Source organism: Protopterus annectens, chromosome 10.part0 (genome assembly GCF_019279795.1).
Source record: "Protopterus annectens isolate FY-2018-M chromosome 10.part0, PAN1.0, whole genome shotgun sequence".
In the NCBI taxonomy this organism is placed as follows: domain Eukaryota; kingdom Metazoa; phylum Chordata; order Ceratodontiformes; family Protopteridae; genus Protopterus; species Protopterus annectens.
The window spans coordinates 1129991832-1130013536 of record NC_056744.1 but is presented as its reverse complement, the minus strand read 5'-3'; the positions used below and the strand labels follow the sequence as shown (position 1 = coordinate 1130013536).

General features: G+C 37.9%; 1 protein-coding gene across 1 annotated transcript in view; it reads right to left on the bottom strand.

Annotated features, from left to right (window-relative positions):
- The window catches only part of LOC122814248 (adenylate kinase isoenzyme 5-like), a 2798058-nt gene that overhangs the window by 968943 nt on the left and 1807410 nt on the right, over positions 1 to 21705 (bottom strand). Inside the window, exon 6 of the mRNA XM_044086846.1 lies at positions 12807 to 12849. Coding sequence (XP_043942781.1) covers positions 12807 to 12849 — 43 coding nt within the window. The remainder of the gene's footprint in view (positions 1 to 12806; positions 12850 to 21705) is intronic.

Genomic DNA, 21705 nt, shown 5'->3' with positions numbered 1-21705 from the left:
TGTAGGCTCAAAGCGAATATTGTAGGTAGGCAATTGGGCTGGGAGCTATGCTTAGTATGTGTGAATGAAATGACTGGCCCTACTGGTGCATATCTGACTTGCTTCGGAAGAGTAATGTGCATCTGAGTGAAGTAAGAACAACCACAAGCTCTGAACGCTGGCTATTGTTTATGTGAAAAAATGTGTACATTAATAACAGTGTTGTCTTTTATCCTTTTTTGTCTTTTAACCTCACAAGCTCAATCAGATACTGTGGGTGGAGTGGGCTATAGGGATTGGGGCTATGTGTGAATGAAGCAACTGGCCCTGCTGTTTACTGTTGTAATTCTTGCTTTGCAAGACTGTAATAGTTGTCTGCATTTTGAAATGAATGCAATCTAATTATCAAATGTATAAGTCATTCCTAATGTATGCTATTTCATATCTGTTCATGCGTATACTGAATGTCTGTTTAAAAATGTTTGTAATATGTTAGAGCTTTTCTCCCCGGATATATGCTGAAAAGGTTTTCTTGAGTAAAGACAGTTGGACAAACTTGGATAAACAAAAGTAAAATAAAATGAAATGTGAATTTGTGTAAGGTGAGCTGGCACACATACGTAGTGACGATTGTTTTTATCAACTAAATGAAGTTAATGCAAGTATGTTGATTTAATCTTGGCAGGGCCAAAGCAGATTCTTTTGTTCGGTGACTGGGGGGGGGGGGGGGGCTGTTTGTGAATGAAATTAGTTGACTGGCCCTGCTGTTTACTGTTGTACTTCTGCCTTTGCAAGATTAATGTATATTTTGGTAAAGTCAACTGTCGTACAAGTCTGTGTCAGTGTCTCTCAGAACCACTGGCACATAAGACATTGGAGTGAACTTGAGTTGTGAATATGAAATTAAGATAGTACAGTGGGATTTCCAAATCTCCTTACTTTTCACTTGGCATTGTACAAAATGCAGATTACCTCATACAGTACAATGTATGTTTTACTACATCATGTGTCCTCCTAATAGCTTCATGCAAGCAAGACCAACTACTTTTTACTGTTTAGAGATTTTTAGGTTTTTAGCTCTGAAATGCAATTTAGTCTAGTATTTGGTAGACTATTTAGCATGTGCAATAATCATTGAGCAGTTATTTTATGTACAGGATCAGTGTTGATCCAACTGAACCATAGCTCCACCCTGTGAAGTTAACCCTACCCCTTTCAAGTTGGCCCCACCCATTCAGCTGCCAGAGTCTAATTCTTGTAGTAGTCCGCCCCTGTCTGTAGGAAACAGTAGAAGTCAGAAGGATAGTAAATGGAGTGGAACATAACCAGGGTTGCCACCTTTTAACAAAGGCAAAGTGGGACATGGGGGTGTGGTCAACATGATAGAGGTGTGGCCAATATGACACTGGCCACACCCCCACCACGACATCACCAGAGTTGTTAAAGGAGATGCAGTATTAGTTATGGATGCAACATTGTGACATTACAGCATACTGAAAACTCAAACCATTTAAATGAAGTGAACTATTACTGCACACACACTAATCAGTTGTAACAATAAATAAACTTTAAAGGAATTAAAAACACACTACTCATTAAACAGACACTTGTTTATTTAAAAAGTAAAATTCATAAACCAACCATTGCTATTCAGAAAGAAAACTTAAAAAAATCTACATACCACATACAAGCCAAGTATAAAATTAAGACTTTTTGTCAATTAAAGCTAAAGCAAAGAACACAAAACTACATACCCTAGTACTACATATGCACCCTAGCAAATTAATGCTAAACAAAGAAAAACACAAAATTATGAACTGCACCCTAGTACAATAAATCACTTTTTTTTAAAAGTGTATTTTGAATTTGATTTTATAGCTTGAAGAAGGGCCCGATTTGAAACAATATTTGAGTAAAAGTCACAACATTTCATCAAGTAATTTACACTCATCATTAGTTCAGCTTTTAACAAGTCCACACTACATCGGTTTTGCACATCTGTCCATTTACCTTTCACCAATTAAAAAACTCTTTCTGCAAATGAGTTTGAGGGCGGTATAGATAAAACCCTAGCAATTACCGGATAGAGTGTAGTCATTTCAGGCCCTTCTTTGAAAAGCTTCAGCCACTTTTCTCCTGGGGTCAAGCTTGTGTTACATAACTGTTCGAGAGAGGGCCTAATTGCCAAGTAGTCCCTAAAAATATAATCTTCATCTACATCCTGCAGACTCAGGGCAGTGGTCACATTAAGCAAGTCACTGAAGGCAAAGGGCTCATTTAGAGATAATTTAGATAGTGTAAACAAGTAGTTGCTTTCAGTATAATCAAACCACTGCTCCAGGTATTTCACTGCTGTCTCCAAGAACACAATGAAGTCTCTTTTCAGTTTGTTAGCAGAAGTGCTGTCTAATGTGCTCATAAGTGCCCTAAGTTTCCCTCCAAAGAAAGCACCTTCAGCTCTTGCCTGCAGTTTTTGCTTCAGAGAGACCATTACACAAAAAGTTTCCATAGCAGTAAGTGCTGATTTTTCTAATGTACTTATATGTTCATTAAAATCAACAAGAACAGCACAGAGAAAGTGCATATAGTACTGGTGCAGCATAGGCAATTCATTCTCACCATGTTCATTAGCTGAAAAGTACTGCCATATCTGCCGGGAGGTCTCCTCTTCTCCCTGAGAGAGGAAATAGGACTGGAGCACTGGGAGATTTTTCACTACTTTTTCAATGGCTGGGAGTAGTGACAGCCACCTTGTTGGCACATGTCTTAACAGACTCTCAAATTCCATGCCACAAAACTCAAAGAAGTCTTTCAAGTCTCTGGTCCTTGTGGCAGAACCGGAAAAGTGGCTGAAAAGTCTCATTACAAATGCTTCCACATCGTATGGTAGTTGTGCTGCAGCTTTTTTGGCTGCATTGTGAATGATATGGGCAACACAGTTAGCTTTCTGGAGTGATGGGCACTTTTGTTTTAATCTGGTATACACACCAGATTTCTTCCCATAGTTCACACTGGCATTATCAGCCCCATAAGCTGAAATATGGTTCCAGGGCAAGGAATGCCTTTCCATAATGTTGGAAATTTGCTGTGAAATAGCCTGTGCCGATTCATCAGGGTCTTCATAGAAGTCCAAAAGGCCATTCACCACCCCTTCTTCTTTAGAAAAATACCTCACAACAAGGGGAAATAATTTTATGTTCCCCTTGTTGGAAGCATCTAATGAAATTGCAAATGAAGTACCTGGTTTTTGAAGGTCATGCAGGAGGCATTCCAATGAGTGTGGTCCCAAAACATTTTCAACTATGGCTTCAGCCTTGGTTCTGCCACAAGATAGTATTCTTTGCAGTGTCTGAGTCACTGTACAACTGGCTGGCCAACTTTACTGCACAGTCCAAGCTGTTATACGAAATATTGTGCTTAACAGCATGGAAAACCTCAGAGGCTTCTGCAGCAATGATTCTAAGTTCTGGTCCCTCAAGGTTTGCGTTCCTTGCCCACTTTGTCATCAGGTGAGTGGATTTAGCTTGAAGAATGGCAGTCTTATGTTGTTCAGTTGCTTCATGTCGTGTGACATCATTTCTTCCACGGTGGGTCACTAGAAATTCTCTTTTGCAGTACCTGCAGAATGCTTTGACATCAGTGCATCTCTTGATCCAGTCAAATTCTGTTTTCCAAACGTCCTGCCACTTGCACATTCTCTTGCTGCTGGTTGACTGTGATGAAACTGCTGCTCTCTTCATGCTTGAATCTGTACTTACCTGATATGCAACATATTTACCAACACTGTTAGTAGGGTTCAGTAATATACTGCTGCACAGCACAAATGAACTGGCTTAATTGGCACACGAAAGAACTGGCTCGAAAAACATTGGCATGTGAAAGAACTGGCTCGAAAAACATTGGCATGCGAAAGAACTGGCTTGAAAAAACATTGGCACACAAAAGAACTGGCTCGAAAAACATTGGCATGTGAAAGAACTGGCTTGAAAAAACATTGGCACACGAAAGAACTGTCTCGAAAAACATTGGCATGTGAAAGAACTGGCTTGAAAAAACATTGGCACACAAAAGAACTGTCTCAAAAAACATTGGCATGCGAAAGAACTGACTTGAAAAAACATTGGCACACAAAAGAACTGTCTCGAAAAACATTGGCATGCGAAAGAACTGGCTTGAAAAAACATTGGCACACGAAAGAACTGTCTCGAAAAACATTGGCATGCGAAAGAACTGGCTTGAAAAACATTGGCACATGAAAGAGCTGGCTCAAAAAACATTGGCATGTGAAAGAAATGGCTTGAAAAACATTGGCATGTGAAAGAACTGGCTTGAAAAAACATTGGCACACAAAAGAACTGGCTCGAAAAACATTGGCATGTGAAAGAACTGGCTTGAAAAAACATTGGCATGCGAAATAACCGAGGAATGGAGCAAAAAAGAGTTTACAAACAGTTTGAAAAAGGTCAAATAGTAAATGAGGTAATGTAGGGGGCATTTTGGCCATTGAAAACTAACATTAATACAGCTTGTAGAAAATGAAATGCATTATTTTTACCACTGAACATGCCCACCTCATCCCACCCCTCAAGACAAAAAAGTTAACCACATTCACTGAACCAAAAAACAGTGAAATGAATGAGAATGCACAGTGGATACCATAGACCTAATTTAGCTTTTGACCACAGCAGTTAAGAAATGTATGGCACTAATTTACACAGCGCAATGATCTATTAATGAACATGCCCAACAGAAGCACTGGTCGTAATCGGATTATAATGAAAACAGTAAATAAGTATGTTGAAGACATCACTAAAACACAAAATACAAACTTTACTACTTATAGACGCAAACTACCCTGTAACAACAACATGGTTTAGCACAATCTCAAATACATTGCATTAACTTCTGAGCATCCATCCACAAAAAAAAAAAAACGGGAAAAAAGTCCATAAACACTTTAACTTTTAAAAATACTTCTTGCAAGAGAAGTAACATAAACTATAATGTACAGCAGACTCCATGGGCTCCTTTTACCTCAAAACATAGCAATTAATCCAGCACAGCAATGCAATAAACAGGCCCAAGTAAAAGCAACACACCCATATTCACATTACAAGCAAAGCAGTACATTTTAACCTTATTAAAAATGCATAATAAATTAAATGCACACATTTACAAGTATAAATGAAAACAATCTTGAAACAGCTTCGGCAAATTGGCAACATGTACCTACTAGAATAATAAATGAATTACATCAACTGTTAACATTACCCCTCAAAAGGTAGACTTGTACCACATAGACATGGACTTGCAGGAACAGGAAAAATTACCTAAACAGTATATCGTAACTTCCTGAAAACAGCATTATAGTGCACATTTCCATACAAAAAAGTGCAAACTATGCTCGAACATTTCCTATCTGCAAACAGACAATACCCAGAAAAAGCTACGACAATAGAAATGCGTCACACTAAATTTATATTTCACTGCCCCCCAACAGAAACAAACAACTTCTATACACAGTTAAGCCTTTTAAAAGTAATGCTTCCAAATCATACCCCCAAGAATAATAACAATTACATATACATTCAGGTTTTATATCTTTAAAAACTACTACTCAAAAATATCAAAATAACCACTGCACTGATTTAAATACTGTGAACTGCACCCACCATCTACCTCTAAACATTAAAAAAAGTAAACCACAATATATTCCCATTTTAAACTAGTACTCAAAAGTCTCAAAATAACCACTGCACAGATTTAAATACTGCATACTACATCCCCATCTACCTCTAAACATTAAAAACTTAAATAAAGCACACTATTCCCATTTTAAATAACTAAAGCCACAAAATGCAATTATCTACTTACCACTCACAGTTATTGCTGGGCTAGCTTGCTTCCTTCCTGCTGAAATGGCTAGTTGGTTGTTCAAGCAGTGGCTGGGCTGGCTGGCTCCCTTGCTGGCTTCTTTCCTGGCTGGCTGGGCTGGCTGGCAGGCTCCCTTGCTGGCTTCTTTCCTGGCTGGCTGGGCTGGCAGGCAGGCTCCCTTGCTGCTTCTTTCCTGGCTGGCTGGGCTGGCTGGCAGGCTCCCTTGCTGCTTCTTTCCTGGCTGGCTGGGCTGGCTGGCAGGCTCCCTTGCTGGCTTCTTTCTTTCCTTCCTGGCTGGCTGGCTGGCTTCAATCCTGGCTGGCTGTCTGGCTGGCTTGCTTCAATCCTGGCTAGCTGGAGATAGAAATCAGATCTTTCGCAGCTGCTATAGAGCTTAGTGCTCTACAGCTGCGACCTTTATGGGGCTCTTCAGAACAAGTTCCCGTCCCCTCCAATGCCTGCAGCCAATTACTGTGCTGCATTACCACCCAGACCTAGCAGAGAATCCCTCTAACTGCAGGTCCGGGTGGTGACGTAGCCGCATTGCCGTGGAAAAAACGGAAGTATTTTCGGCTTTTCCATGGCAATTGATTTGAATTGTGATCGCGAAGCGCAAAGGGGAAAAACGGGACTTTTAAAGTCCCATGCTTGGTGACTGCGGGAAACGGGATGAGAGGCCTCAACCCGTGAATGTCCCGCTGACAACGGGACGGGTGGCAACCTTAAACATAACAAGGTCAATATAAGGAAAGTACAAAGTTAGATTATTTTTACTGAGCATGAGTAAAACTTCACACAATTAGCTTGAAACTTACTTATTGGAAAGGCATTAACACAATGCATATTATACACTTGAATGGGTTTGAGCATTCTCCTCACCTTACACCATATAAACAGAGCACATGACCAACCAGTGGGTCTGACTGCTTAATTCAGCCAGTTATTCAGGCAAAGAAGCCTTTTCTAAACAAAGTCCTAATATTATGAACAAGATCTTAGACATGAAGACACAAGAACACCAGATTTTTCCACAGTAGCAATCTGTAAGAAGATACAGCCAGCTACTGGACTATACATTTTTTCTGGCATGTAGTGAGGAGTATATTCAATAAATATTCACATTTCAGGATTCACTAAGACAAATAAACCCAGTCAACCAAACATAGCCATGTCTGAGTAGGACAAACCATTCTAGTCAACTGATAACTGTATAGTCCACTGTAGCACATATGCAGAACTTCAGTCCATAACTCCTGACACTTTCAGCAAATTTTATCTGCCAAATAAATTCATTTATACAAATATGTTACAAAACAGGGAGAGCGTGCAATAGTATATTGTTACACAATCAATAATAGTGCGAAAGAAAAGGCTTAAGTAAACTTCAGAAGGTGGGCATTTCACAGTTAAAGGGTAGTGGCATTATTATATGGAGATGATGCTGATTTTGTAGAATGCACTGCTGTGGGTAGTAGCAGCCTCCTCAGTATTGGCAGGATGAAGAACAAAAGATGCAGGGTTAAAGGAAGGCAAATCAGAAAAGCATTGTGATGAGCATGTCCATATAGGTAGCGGGTAATACTTTCTTCTACCATTACAGCATATGCTACCTGTTTATGTTTAAGTATTCAAAATGGGAATTGATAATTAATTCCTTGGTGGAAATAACCTCATTGATGAATCAAAGCATGCATAAAAAGATTAAGATCAGCATTGATTTTTTATGTGTTCCAGTACTGCCTCTACAAGCCCCACAGTGTACCTGGAAATGTCTCTTTTTATAATTTTAGCGGGCATTTCCAATTGTAATAAATGAATGTGTTCTTGAAAGCTTTCTAGACCAGATTCATCTTCCTCCTTTTTTTCTAATTTTACACAGAGATCAAAGTACTGTATCAACTGCTGCCAGCTCTTCAGTCAGTGTCCTTTCCTGCTTTCTTCAACAGTCATACCTGCCTATTGCAGGCCTTATCTCATGCAGTCCATCTATCTCATGACTGGATATCCTCATCTCCTCTTGCCTTGTTCCTGTATCTCCCAAATCTTTCTTACAATGTTGTCTTTTGCTTCCCTTCACCTTTGATTAAACCACTGCAATCTATTTTATTTGACCTTCTCTACAATTTGAGCTACTTTGGCTTCACTTCTGAAGTCCTCATTTATTCGTCTATCCTACTTTAAACATCTTGCTAACTGCCTCAGGCACTTCATATCCATCACCTCAAGCTTCATTACCTGCTGGTTCACTGCCATACAGAAGCACTGGTCACACCACTGTTTTATTTGCATTCTTCTGCTGCAACCCTGTTCTTAGCTTTGTCCTCCACATTCAAATTTCATTTAATCTCAACTCACTTCCCAAAAAATGTTCCACTATATTCCATTTTAGTTCAATTTCAGCTTCTTCTGACTTCCTACATCTGTTACCAAGACAGCAGCCCTATCTATACTGTTTCATTCCATGTGCCTTTAGTTTTGCATTCTAGTCCTGTATCATTTGCTGACATTCCTTTTCAGAGTCTACTTGTAGTATCACATCATCTGCAAATAAATACTCAGTCTCACTGGGAACCCCTCTGTGAGTGTGGACACTGCTTGTTTTTGTGTCATGGGATCCTTGCACATAGCCTTCACTACTAATTCTACCAATGTTTCTGGGACTTTAAACCACCACAGAGCTGCCATAATTAACATTTATGGGACCTTGCATTACATTTTTTCTGTATTTAGGAGTGTCCGGTTAAACTTGTTCCTCTTCTCCATCTTCTTCTCCACTATATGACTCACTGCAAAAATCAGTTCAGTACTATATCCTGTTCTGAGACTGAACTGCTCATTCATCTTCTAATCTTCTACAACTCTGTTTATCCATTTAATAATCTCCCTCTCCAGCACTTTCAGGCAGTATGACAGGAGTCTGATACATCAGTACTGGTTGGAGTTTTGAATATCCCTTTTTCTTCTTGTACACACTGGCACTAGAATCCATCTATCTCTCTGAACCACAATGAGAACCTTTAGGAGCCCTTTCGCCCTTAACACAGCCAAATTTTGAAAATATATAATGTGACTTCACTTGCCACTTTCCATGACTTCATTTTCCTTAATATAGCTTTGTAGTTCTTCAGCTGTGAGTTATGCTGCCCTTTCCTTGTAGGCTTTGCACACAGCAGTATAGCTTCTATGGGGTTTTCTTCATTAAGAAGCTATGTGATGTTTTCTTCCTATTGCCCTTGACACCCTCTGTACTAGGGAGAAGATAACTGCTGGCATCCCTTATGAATGGCATCTGATGAGTATAATTTTTTTGTATTTCTGGGATGAGAAGCCTTTTCCAGAGAAGGGGAACCTTCTTAACTTTTTTGTTAGCCAACCAGTGTTCCGCCACAGTCTGGCCCATCTTTAGAATCTAAAATGTCTTCTTGTATTCCTTCTTTCTTTTAATAACTTTCTGGACTTCTGCATTCTGTCACCAGCCCACCTTATGTACCTTAGTTCTACACCTGGCTTGAATGCAAATCTATTCTGTTATCTTCATACATACTGTTTTGAGATGATACCATTCCTTTTCTGCTTCATGTATTCTCACAACTTCCTGAGGTGATAGGGCCATGTTTATTTCTTTGAACTTCTCTGTTTTTACTCATTATCTTCCAGTTTATCAGCTTTATGTTTCCACCAGTGGTTTATGCTAGAGGGCAACCATTTCATTAGGGATGACTTTGTAATCTCTGATTCATTGCAGAGACCCTTTCTTACCATGTGAAGGGCTGATCGTGTCTTCTGAACCTGACTGACTTCTTTGAATCATTCTCCAGAGCCGTGGATGAGGGTAAGGCAGTGCACACAGTCTATCTGGACCTCACCAAGGCCTTTGACACCATCCCCCACTGTGGAATCATAGATAAACTTACTAAGCTGGGCATTAATCCCTACGTCACTCGATGGGTTGCCAACTGGCTTACTGACAGAACCCACACTGTAAAAGTAGCTGACTCCAAATCCAGCTCCACACAAGTGACAAGTGAAGTACCTCAGGGTTCAGTGCTGGGACCGCTCTTGTTTGGCATCTACTTCTCTGAAGTACAGGCCAACAATAAGGGACTCTGGCTAACAAAGTTCGCAGATGACTGCAAACTGGGAGCCATTATTGAATCCCCAAATTATGTGGATATTCTACAAAAGGGCCTTACAGAAACAGATGCTTGGTGCCAGAGCCATGGGCTGAAGCTCAATACCAAGAAGTGTACAGTTATCCCCTTTGGGAAAAAAACATGTAGCCATGAATTACCACATAGGTGGCAGTACACTAAACACCGAAAGTGTGATAAGAGACTTAGGATCACCTTCGATAACCACATCGCCACAACAGTCAGGAAATCCTTCTATGTGGCACACCTCATCACTAAGGGCTTTTCATTCAGAAAAAAGGAGGTCATTGTCCCACTGTGCTCATCCCTCATTAGACCCATCAGAGTACAATGCCCCATTTGGTATGTACCTCACAAGACATCTGCAGCAACTGAAAAGGCCGCAGAAACACCTCACTAAAAGAATCACAGACCTAAAGCAGATGTCCTATGCTGACCGACTAAAAAAACTCCAGCTAATCTCGGTCACATATCGTCTACTCAGAGGCGATCTCTGCTTAACATGCAAGGTCATGTCAAACCCAGAGCTGTTGGACATGTTTCACTTAAAGAAATCCCAATCCGTCAGAGCCACACTCTCCAGGGACCTAAACCTTGTCATCACAATGAACAAAACATGCTGGAGGGATAGGTTCCTGATCCAGAGACTCCCCATACTCTGGAATAGACTGCCCATACATGTCAAGCAGAGCACCTCCTTGGCCCTCTTCAAAAGGAGTTTGATGATTGGATTGGAGATAGAAAATTTACCCTGGGGATCACGTCAGTGACCCTGCTAGATAGGGGTCCAAGGAAGTAAATATTGTGGGAAGAAATAGCCATGGAATTGTTATGGCTAGGCTTGTACAGGCCTTAGGGCTGATAGCCTAGTACCAACCTGTGAACCTATGAACCTATAAGAAAGTCAACCTATGTTGCATTTTAGCTACAACTGATGTAATCTTGTGGCTTTCAATCTTGAAGGGCTATATTAGCTGTCATCAAACCATGTGTGAAACAACATTCCAAAACAGACCTTTCTAAATTATTCATGTTGCCCCAAAAATGTGGACCCAGGCAAGCCTCATGGCCATTTCTAATATTCAGGTAATCCATTATTAATATCAACTGATTTTTGCAATTTTGCCCAGCTTTATAAAGGCGATGCTACAACTGCAACTTGAATTCCCTTTTCTCTGCACAGCTCTAGCCCGGGTATGGAGCGTGTGGGTAGACCATGAATATTGCTACATCTTACATTGGAGTCAGATTCCCAGGGGTCCTGACTGACTCTGATGACATCCATCGCTGTCTTCAGGACTGTCTCCATGATTCCAACACCATTTTTAGTTTGCCTTTTTCTGAGCAGGAGACTCTGGAACCCAGGCCACAAGACTTCACTATGTTGCCCTTCCACTTTATCTTTTGGATGCATAGCATAGCCAGCCTCCTCCTTGCCATCATGCCATCCATTTTTAAGCCACATCCCACCAGCAATCTTATGTTTTACGTACCCATCCTTAATTTATTGTTAGCAGATTGGTTAGTTTAATTCAACAAAATACAATCTGGGCAAGTGGACATTGCCCAGTAAGTAGCTTACTAAACCATGGCTTCTGGGTTTTACAGTGGACACAAATATAGACTAATGGTGTTGCATAGACAACTTTGGCCATAAACATGGGTACCCGATATAGGTGGGGGTATATATCCAGAATGTCATAACAAATGCTGTTTCTGTTTCACGTTCTTTTACAAGGGCATTTGTGTAATTCATGATTTGGTAGGGGAAGAAAAATAGGATATATAGTAAAGAAAGATGCTGCCAAGGGGAAATTCCCCTTACCTCATGAGGTGCATCGGTCCTACAGTCAATTATATTAATTGCTAGCAAGCAGGGGCACAACTCCCTGCATGGAGTTTTGGAAGCTTTGCTCCCTTACAATAAAAAAGAAGTTTGAATTGTGACTAAATAAATGTTCAACAAAATTATTTCATTAGATAGTATTTTGGATTGTATGAACATCTGACAGAACAGCGTCTAAAGTGCCTTTGTTCTTATTCAAATACTTGAAACAATGTCACACATTGATCTGTAGGATACCATAAATGTACTATAAGGACAATATTCTTACAGAAAACTGTTGTACTGTGCAGACATCAGAAAAAGAATAATGAAATAATCCAGATAGTAAGGTATAAAGAGCATTTAACGGACAATTAGTTCTAGCTGCAAGCTATAAAATTTGCAAAACAGAGTAAACTTGCAATTCTTTCAGTTTATGTTGTGTTTAAAATGTGTTTCATTTTCTGATTAAATGTGTGAGAAATTCTCAAGGCTTCTGTAAATTAGATTTCACTGCATTATTTTCAGTGGATACAATCCACAAATCATTTAGTGGGGAACAGAGTCTGAAATCATTGCATTCAAATAAATCTAGACTGTATCTGCAAGCTTTTAATTTGGAAAAAGATAAAAGCAAGAGCAAATAGTTGGTTATAACATTATTGCATTGCTAGTTGTGTTCAGATTATGATTAAATGATGACTCATAATACACAACAAAATTAACTCTACTAGTGGTCATATGCTAGTATAGAAGTCAGCGTAGCTTCATTCTAGACCATTTATTGTCCTGCCTGGCAAGTACCTGAGGCTAACAGATATTGTGCTGCACTTTGCAGAAATACCACCTTCCCACTGAGAAAACTAGAAGCATACAGTGTACCTCAACACAAATCAATCAATCAATCAACCAATAAATATATAAATAAATAAAAATAAAAAAATTAAACAAAATCTAAGATTATACATTTAGCTTACCTTCTACAGTCTCATCTCCTGACAGCGTTGACTGATCATCTGCCTGTCAAATAGGAGTAAGAATTATTATTTAAATAGTTCTCATTGTTTATTTTTTCTTCAATTTGTTATTTAGTAAAGAAATGCAAGCTTCACTACTACTGAGAGAAAAATATATATAATACAATTGTTAGTAATGTAGCCCAAGAAAGAACAGCTTTTTGCTTTAGTGCAGAAAAAAGGCAAGGAAGTCTCCACAAGTGATTTTTGCATTCCTCTGAGCTAAGAATTTTGCTTAACTAGTTTAAGCTTTGAATCTGTCATATTTGACAAAAGGATGTTAACATTATCTTTAATGATATTTCATGTACAAAACCCAGTACAGATTGAAAAGCTTTTAAGCATGCCATAGGCACTTAATATTACGTGCATTTATTTATTTATTGACATTTATTTACTGGGAATGTCCGACTGGGTGATAAATATCCATTTTCAGTGGAGTCCTGGGGGAGATAGGCTCTAGTGAGTTAAACAGCATCAAATAAAACACTAGTACAGATGTAAATGAAGAAAAATAATCCCCAAACACTGCTGAAGGTCGCCCGTAAAGCAAAAAGTTAAACTGTGTGAAAAATCCAGGAGCAGACCACCATGAGATGTCAAAGATTTTTTTTCAAAAGAATCAAATAAAATCACAAAGCTTTTAATATAAAAAACAAACTAAAGGGTGAACATAAAACAGAGCTCAACTGTAAATAAGTGCTTTCAGCTTTTCATCCTTCATCAGATGACATCTCATGGTGGTCTGCCCCTGGATTTTTCACACTAGTACAGATGTAATAAAAAGATACAGTTTGATAGTGGAATATATAGGATACAATAAAGCATGGGGAGCACAAGTGATGTAAAAAATAAAAATAAAAAATGATTAACTATGACAATCAGTATATATAAAAGTATAGAAGTATGGTCTGCCATGCTAGGAAATAAAAATAAAAAGATACAAGTCCACCCTAAGAGTGGGAAGAGAGCAGGTGCTGAAAGGTATAGATAGTGTGATGACAGGTTATGTTAGTAAGAATGTAAAGTATTCATTAATATAGATCATACAAGTGTAGTGCATGGGCATAGCCATGAATTAATGTGAAATTCTTTGAGAGAGGATTTAAATACCTGGACACTAGATATAGTTCTGATTGAATTTGGGATATAGTTCCAAAGATTAGATACGCAGTGTGAGTATAAACTTTGCCCCATACATTTTTTTTGGGTTTATAGATCTCAAGCAGATTTTTGTCTTGAGAGTGCAGAGGGCAATTTTGGAGATAGTGATAAAGTACTACAGAGACAGAAGGACAGGTAGAGGGGTTGCCTAGTACCTACCTATGAGCCTATAGTGGCAGAGGAAAATAACTTTCTTGGGTGGCGTAAGCCAGGGAACCTTGTCGGCTAGGCTTACGTAGGCCCTTGGGCCAATAGCCAAGTACCTACCTATGAACCTATGAACCTATATAGAACTTTACAGGTTAGAAGAATAATCTTCCTATATCTCTCATAACTATCAGTAATCCTGCATCCATTAATACTTTAAAAATCCTTTAAAAAAATCCATAAAAGTACATTTTCTCTCTTGTTGGCTATGCTTCTGTACCCCACCATTAAATCCAAACACCTGATTTCCCACTCTAGATCCACAATTACTATCAATCTTTATAAACTCTCCACCATTCTTGTCTATACCTTCCTGTCTCTTTCTATCATCTGCTTCATACTTCTAACTCATTCTTTTCACTTGTGTTGCACTCTAATATCTGCACTTCTCAACTACTAAACCTATACTCTAAAATATCTATACTTAAGCTCTTAACTCACTAACTCTGCATCCTTCTTTCCTGACTTTATACACTTTGCCATTTCTACTATAATTCTCTTCCATGTGATAGTAACTTCCCACATTATTTCATCCTATGTAGTAACCTTTTTCTCTCTAACAGATTAAGACCTTCATTTCTTAATGTAATGACATCACTGTTATATTTGTTTTTTTTCCTGTGTGTAACCTTATATCTAATTTTTCTATGTATCAGCATTGTTTTTAATTTGTTTTTGTATGTAATTATTGTGGAGCATTTCTCCCAGGGCCTCGACTGAAAATGGGCTCATCCTAGGCCCAGTGGACTTTCCCGGTCAACAAATGCAATAAATAAATAAAAATAAATAAAATAAAGTATAGGCCAGTTGATGTGGGAGGTCTAACCAGTGAAAAGCATGTAATGCAGAACAATGATGAGATTTGTGTGGCAGGTTAGCTGCAAATTTAGCCATTTTATTACAACATCTCTCCAGTTGTGATTTCGGACAGATCTAGATGTTAGTCAAAATAGGTGAACCATAAATAAGAGAGGGTAAAAGATAAGTGTTAGCTAGAGTGATGAGTGATTTTACTAGAAGTAAGGAAGTTTTTTTGCTCTGTATAGTAGTCCTAGCTTTTGATTACTTATTTTTAAGCAGTTTTGCATGAGAAGATCAAACTTTAAGATGTCGCCTACGGTGACTCCAAGCAAATTGGTATAGGTAACTACTTCAATAGCTGTATTATTAAAAGAGGTAATGTGGAAGTTACGTTTAGCATTGACATCAGATTTTCGAAAAATAATATAGTTTAGTCCTTTTGGGATTAAGTAAAAGTTGATTTTGGTGGCACAGGTTGACTGAGTTGAAAGCATTATGCATTATAGATTGTTGTTGTAGTGGGCTAGCAGATGAGCCTTGAGTCATCTATATTCTGAATAAGATAAGTTTGATGAGAATAAGTATATAGGTTATTGATACAAAATGTTAAAGAGCGGTGGACTGAGAGAGAGAAACCATGATGTGCTGGGATTAGGAGATCATTTTGCAAGAGGTACTGAAGGAGTTGCTTAAGAATACACTTTTACAGGATCTTAGAAAGGGGGGGAGGCAAGATGGCAATTGGCCTAAAGTTAGAGATTTCAGAGGAGTTACCTCCTTAATGGAGGGGAATGATGAAGACTTTTTTTCCACATGGAAGGGATGTGGGAGTATTCAAAATAGATCTGTTGATGAGAAATTTGACTGGGTATGCTATAGAGTCTGCAGCGAGCTTAATGTACTCACCAGGGAGATCATCAGCAGAAGAAAAACAGGGTTTAATTTCTTTAATATCTATTTAACATATGATGTGGAGACAGGTAGGAGATTGAAGACAGAGATGTCAGGACTAGTAGAATTTTGAGGTTAATTGAATGGATGGGGAGAGCTGGAGGTAAGAGAGAGCCTCTGATGTCAGTGAAGAAAGTGTTAAATGTGGTAGGAAGGAGAGCAGGTTGAATTTTGTTTTAATTAAGCTCCAGAATTTATTTGGATTTTTTCATGGTTATCTTATTGTTCAGAGTAATAATTTTTTTATCTAACTGAATTTGTTTCTTGGTGGGGCTGCACAACTCCTTGTATAGATGTAAGGTTTGAGGGATTTTATTTTTATGCCATTGTTTCTGTGGTTTGTCATATTTTTGCAAGAAAATTCTTGTAGAATGAGACAGCCAGGGGTTTTGAATATTTTTTACTTTTTTATTTCTGGTAAAGGCAAGGGTATGCAAAGAATTCATGAATATATTGTTGAATTTGTTGACAGCTTCATCAAGGGGTAGGGTTTTTGTGGAGACCAGTTAACAAGTTTTCGTAGATTATTCAGTGTGTCAGGATGAAAGTTAGAAACATTTAGGGTAACTGTGGGTGATTTCTCTATTGGTAAATATAGGGTGATATAAACTAACGGAATCAGGTAGAACCCCTGAGATAGCATACTTGCTGAGGTCAGAGACAAATACCCCTCCCACGTTATTAAATACTACCTATAATAAACACTGCTCAACTCTTTCATAACATTCATTTGAAAATCATAGAGAATTAGCATTACCCTTTGAATACCGTCAGTCCTCAGTTTAATTCATTTGGCATCCACTAAACATTTCACCAAAATGGTCTTCATTCCTCTGTTATTTTAGTTTAGAGATTACAGTTCCCTTGTCCATTACATCTCTGCACCATTAGATATTTTTCCTAGCTACTGATTGTTTTTCTTTGCTTGCACAAGCCTCTGACTGGTGTAGCCCCACTAAGTTTGCCCTCTCTGCACTCCGGCTCACTTTGCTCCCCTACCCTACCCCACATTGTCATCCAACCCCACTTTCATTACATTTATACTTCTTGAAGCTCCGCCATCATTTGAACAGACCACTTACCTCCCTCTTTGACACAGTATTATCCACTCTGCTGCCCTCACCCTATCTCCACTAGTATTCTAGTACCTTCCATCCCTATTCAACCCCTCCGAAACTCCTACCACTTAAAGTTAAATTTCTAAATTACATAGAATGACCTACACAATACAATTCATACTCTTCTTAAGTATCCTTACTACCTCTCTGCTCATATTAACCCATGCTATCTGCCCCCACACCTTATTAGACACATCTTCAGGAAAATCTCCAACCGTAATCATACCTTCACATATAAATACAAGCAGTTACTCTGACATTTCTTCCTCCTTATTCAACTACAGCCAAATATATTTCATGAAACTAAAACACTTTCTTACTAATATTAAACTTAGATTACTTTCATTTACCCTACTTAGGTCCCCTACAAAATCCCATCACCAACAAACAGGTATATATCACCTTATACTACTTACTATCTTAAAGCAGTGATATTATCCCAGTCCCAGCCCAAACAACCTACCAACTCCCAACCAACCTTTGATCACTCAAAACCTCTCCATATTAACAGTAAATGCATGTAGCATCTGTAATACAATTACTAAATTCCAAGACTGGTTATGTCAATACTCCCCTGATACTGTAGCAATAACAGAACATTGGTTAAAACTGCATACAGTGGATATAAAAAGTTTGCACACCCCTGTTAAAATGCCAGTTTTTTGTGATATAAAAAAATGAGACCACAATAAATCATTTCAAAACTTTTCCCATCTTTAATGTGACCTATAACCTGTACAATTCAATTGAAAAACAAACAAATCTGCTAGGGGAAAACATATAAAAAATAAAAAACGTACAATAAGCTGGTTGCATAAGTGTGCACACTCTTAAACTAATACTTTGTTGTGTGTACACACCCTTAAACTAATACTTTGTTGAAGCATCTTTTGATTTAATTACAGCATTCAGTCATCTTGGGTACACACCTCCCATCAATTAAAGAGATTCTGAATAACCCCAAATAAAGTTCAGCTGTCCTAGTAGAATTTTCCTGACATTTACTCAGTTGCCTGCTACAGCAAAAGCCATGGTTCACAGAGACCTTACAAAGCATCAAAGGGATCTCATTGTTGAAATGTATCAGTCAGGAGAAGGGTACAAAAACATTTCCACAGCATTGGATATACCATGGAACACAGTGAAGAAAGTCATCAAAAGGTGGAGAAAATATGGGACAACAGTGACGCTGCAAAGAACTGGACATCCCTCCAAAATTGATAAAAAGACAAGACAAAAACTGGTCAGGGAGGCTGCCAAGAGACCTACAGCAACACTGAAGGAGCTGCAGGAAATTCTGGCAAGTACTGATTGTGTACTACATGTGACAACAATCTCCTGCATTCTCCATATGTCTGGACTATGGGGTATGGTTCCAAGATGGAAGCCTTTTCTTACACAGAAAAACATCCAGGCCCAGCTAAAATTTGCAAAACAATACATCAACACTCCCAAAAGCATGTGGGAAAATGTATTACAGTCTAATGAGATCAAGGTTGAACTTTTTGGCCACAATTCCAAGAGGTATGTTTGGAGCAAAAACAACAATTCGCATCACAGAAAGAACACCATTCCCACGGTGAAGCATGGTGATGGCAGTATCATGCTTTGGGGTTGCATTTCTTCAGCTGGAACTGGGACTTCAGTCAAGGTGGAGGGAATTATGAACAGTTCAAAATACCAGTCACTTTTGGCAAAAAACCTTCAGGCATCTGCTAGAAAGCTGACGATGAAGAGGAATTTCACTTTTCAACACAACAATGACCCCAAGCATACATCCAGATCAAGAAAAGAATGGGTTCACCAGAAGAAAATTAAAGTTTTAGAATGGCCCAGCCAGAGCCCAGATCTAAATCCAATAGAAAATCAAGGTTTTAAGGTTGAAAGTAACTTTGCTACAAATATGCAACATAAATAAGGAATAAGATAAAGCTTGCTTAAATGTAGAAATAGAGTTTAGTAATATGTGATTAGCATACTAAATGACTGTGGCTTGAAAAAATAAGGAACTTGCTTATGTGTGTATTACACACTCATATCAAGAAAGCTGACTTCTTACAGACTTGGCAAGAATGTAAAAAAAAATAAAAACAGGATATATCAGAAAAAACTTAATCTGCTTTCCTTAAAGAATGGACAACAGGACATGTGTTTATCCACATGGCATTTCCTTGAAAAATATGCTTTTCTGAGAAAGTTTAAAAATATGCTTTTCTATGAAAGTTTATCCACAAGGCATTTCCTTAAAAATATGCTTTTCTGGACTTATCAGCATTTGCACAAGAACAGATGTGTCAGCATTTGCGTCATCAAGGCGGTGTCTTTCCAAAACCAAGAGGGTGTGTGTTTAACTAAAAATATATATAAAGTCTGTATTAAATCCAGTTATGTTAGGGGTATTGGTAGGGACACATTTGTCCCGAGGTAAATGTTATATCTCTCACATTATCTGTACTATATGAGAAGTAAATATCTCTCACATCATCTGTATTATATGAGAAGTAAAGTGGAACAGTACTTGAAGCTGCAACATTAGTCTGTATGGTCTATTATAAAAGTTATTTGGTACTGCTCTGAGTTGATGCTGCAAAGTATATTCTTTCATCAGTGTATATTCTGCAAGTTTCTGTATGCAACAGACTGTGAATGCAACTATAACCAGACTTTGATTTCAGCAGAATCCAGCCAGTAAGACTGAGTGTCTTAAGAAGACTTCAAATTTATCACAGTAAGCAGCACCATAGCAATACAATAACAAAAAATAATTTTTCAATGGCGAGCCTACCTGCATTCGAACACAGAGGGAAGGGTAAGCCCTGCAGAGGGTCACTTCAGTCAAATTGCAGTAACTAACATTTGTATGTATGTGTAAATCCTAAACAGAAGTATTCCAGTTTATGCAGCTTGCAGCAGTAAAGTTTTTTTCAGATGTCTGAATCCAGATTGAGCCTGAAGTCCAGGAAAGTCGCAGTGCCATAAATTCTCCATGAAAAGGTGTATATCTACTTTAGCAGCAGTTCGCTGCCTATTGTGTTTCCTCAGCTTCTCAAGTGACTCTGAAAAATTTCCAGCCATCAGCAACAACAGCCTGATCACCTGTTTTCTTGCTAACTGGCAAGACTTTTTTCTGTGTCACATTTTTTAGTATGGATGCTATTAGACATACTTTGTGTAGGAGTAAAGCAAGCTTTAGTAAATTGCAATGTTGGTATACACAGCACATTAGTAAATGTAAAACTTTATTAGGGCATGTTGATAATAAGGCATTATGCAAATGTATTACAATATTTGACTGGTATCTCAAAGAAAACCATGTGGGGTATGACAAATGTTTATTGTATGATTCAGATGGTAAACAGTTATGTCCTGTCACCACATGTGAAAGGTTAATCTCAGAGTTACACCAGGAGTCAAATCAGTTACTGACAGGACCTCTAGTACATTTTGTTACAAAAGAATGTAATAAATAAACCTCTAAGAGACACACACAATGAGCTCAGGAAACTTAGACAAGTTATACAAACATTTTACTAAAGTGCATAAGAGTTTTAAATTCAGCAGAACAGGTTACTAAAGAATTTCAGAAAGACCATGCAACATTACAGGAAACTCTTGAACAGCAGTTACAGGATAAAGAAAATAAATTAGCAGAACTGACAGAGACTAACTTCCTCCCTATAACAGCTGAGCTTAAGAGAACATTGGGAAAAAGCAGGACACTACAGCTGATCTGTACAAAAGAGATAGATTTTATAATATGTTTGTGTTTTGAAAATGGTTAAGCATACATGGTAGGATTGTAAAATACAATTCATTATCAAATGTTTAAAACATCCACTCAATTAAAGCAAGATATTTATCAGTACTACAGTGAAGTACAGTGTATGACTGCCATTCTCATAGCATAGTCAAAAGGTAAACAAAACAGTTCTAGTGTATAAAAATTAAATAGAAATTAAGAGTAAAGATTTACAGTCACAACACTGACATGCTTGTATAAAGATTTAAAGTCACAAGACTGACATGCATGTATTTTCTTTTTATACAATGCACAAGAATAACAGGCAGACAACAGCAAATATAAATAATATAAATATAAACATGTGTTAGTTAAGCTAATATATATTTATTTTTTACATTTTTGTTATAATTGTATAGTAACACCACACCAGTTAAAGTTCTGAATTTTAAAAAGAAATAAAATCATGGATGGAATTAGTCAAACAGTCTTTGTAAAATGAATGGCATGGTAGTTAAATAAATAAAAAATACTGAAATGTGAGCTCAGACCTTCCTAGACTGGATGAATAGTTACAAGAAATGTTGAGCAGATAAGATAAAAAAACAAGACTGATTGCCAAACAAGTGGCTTGAGTTTTTCTAAAAATGTATTGTTATTAAAACATAATTGTTAAAATGTTCAAATGCAACATTATTTGGTAAATGTAATAAAATATCACAATTGTGCATATATGTCACTGATAAAAGTAAAAAACTCAGTTACATCAAGTATAGCCAGCAGATGAGTTATAGTATACATAAAGTTCAAATCAATTATACAGGAAGGTACAAATAGCTACTATTAGAAGTAGACAGCAAAGGCAACAGAAAAAAACAGC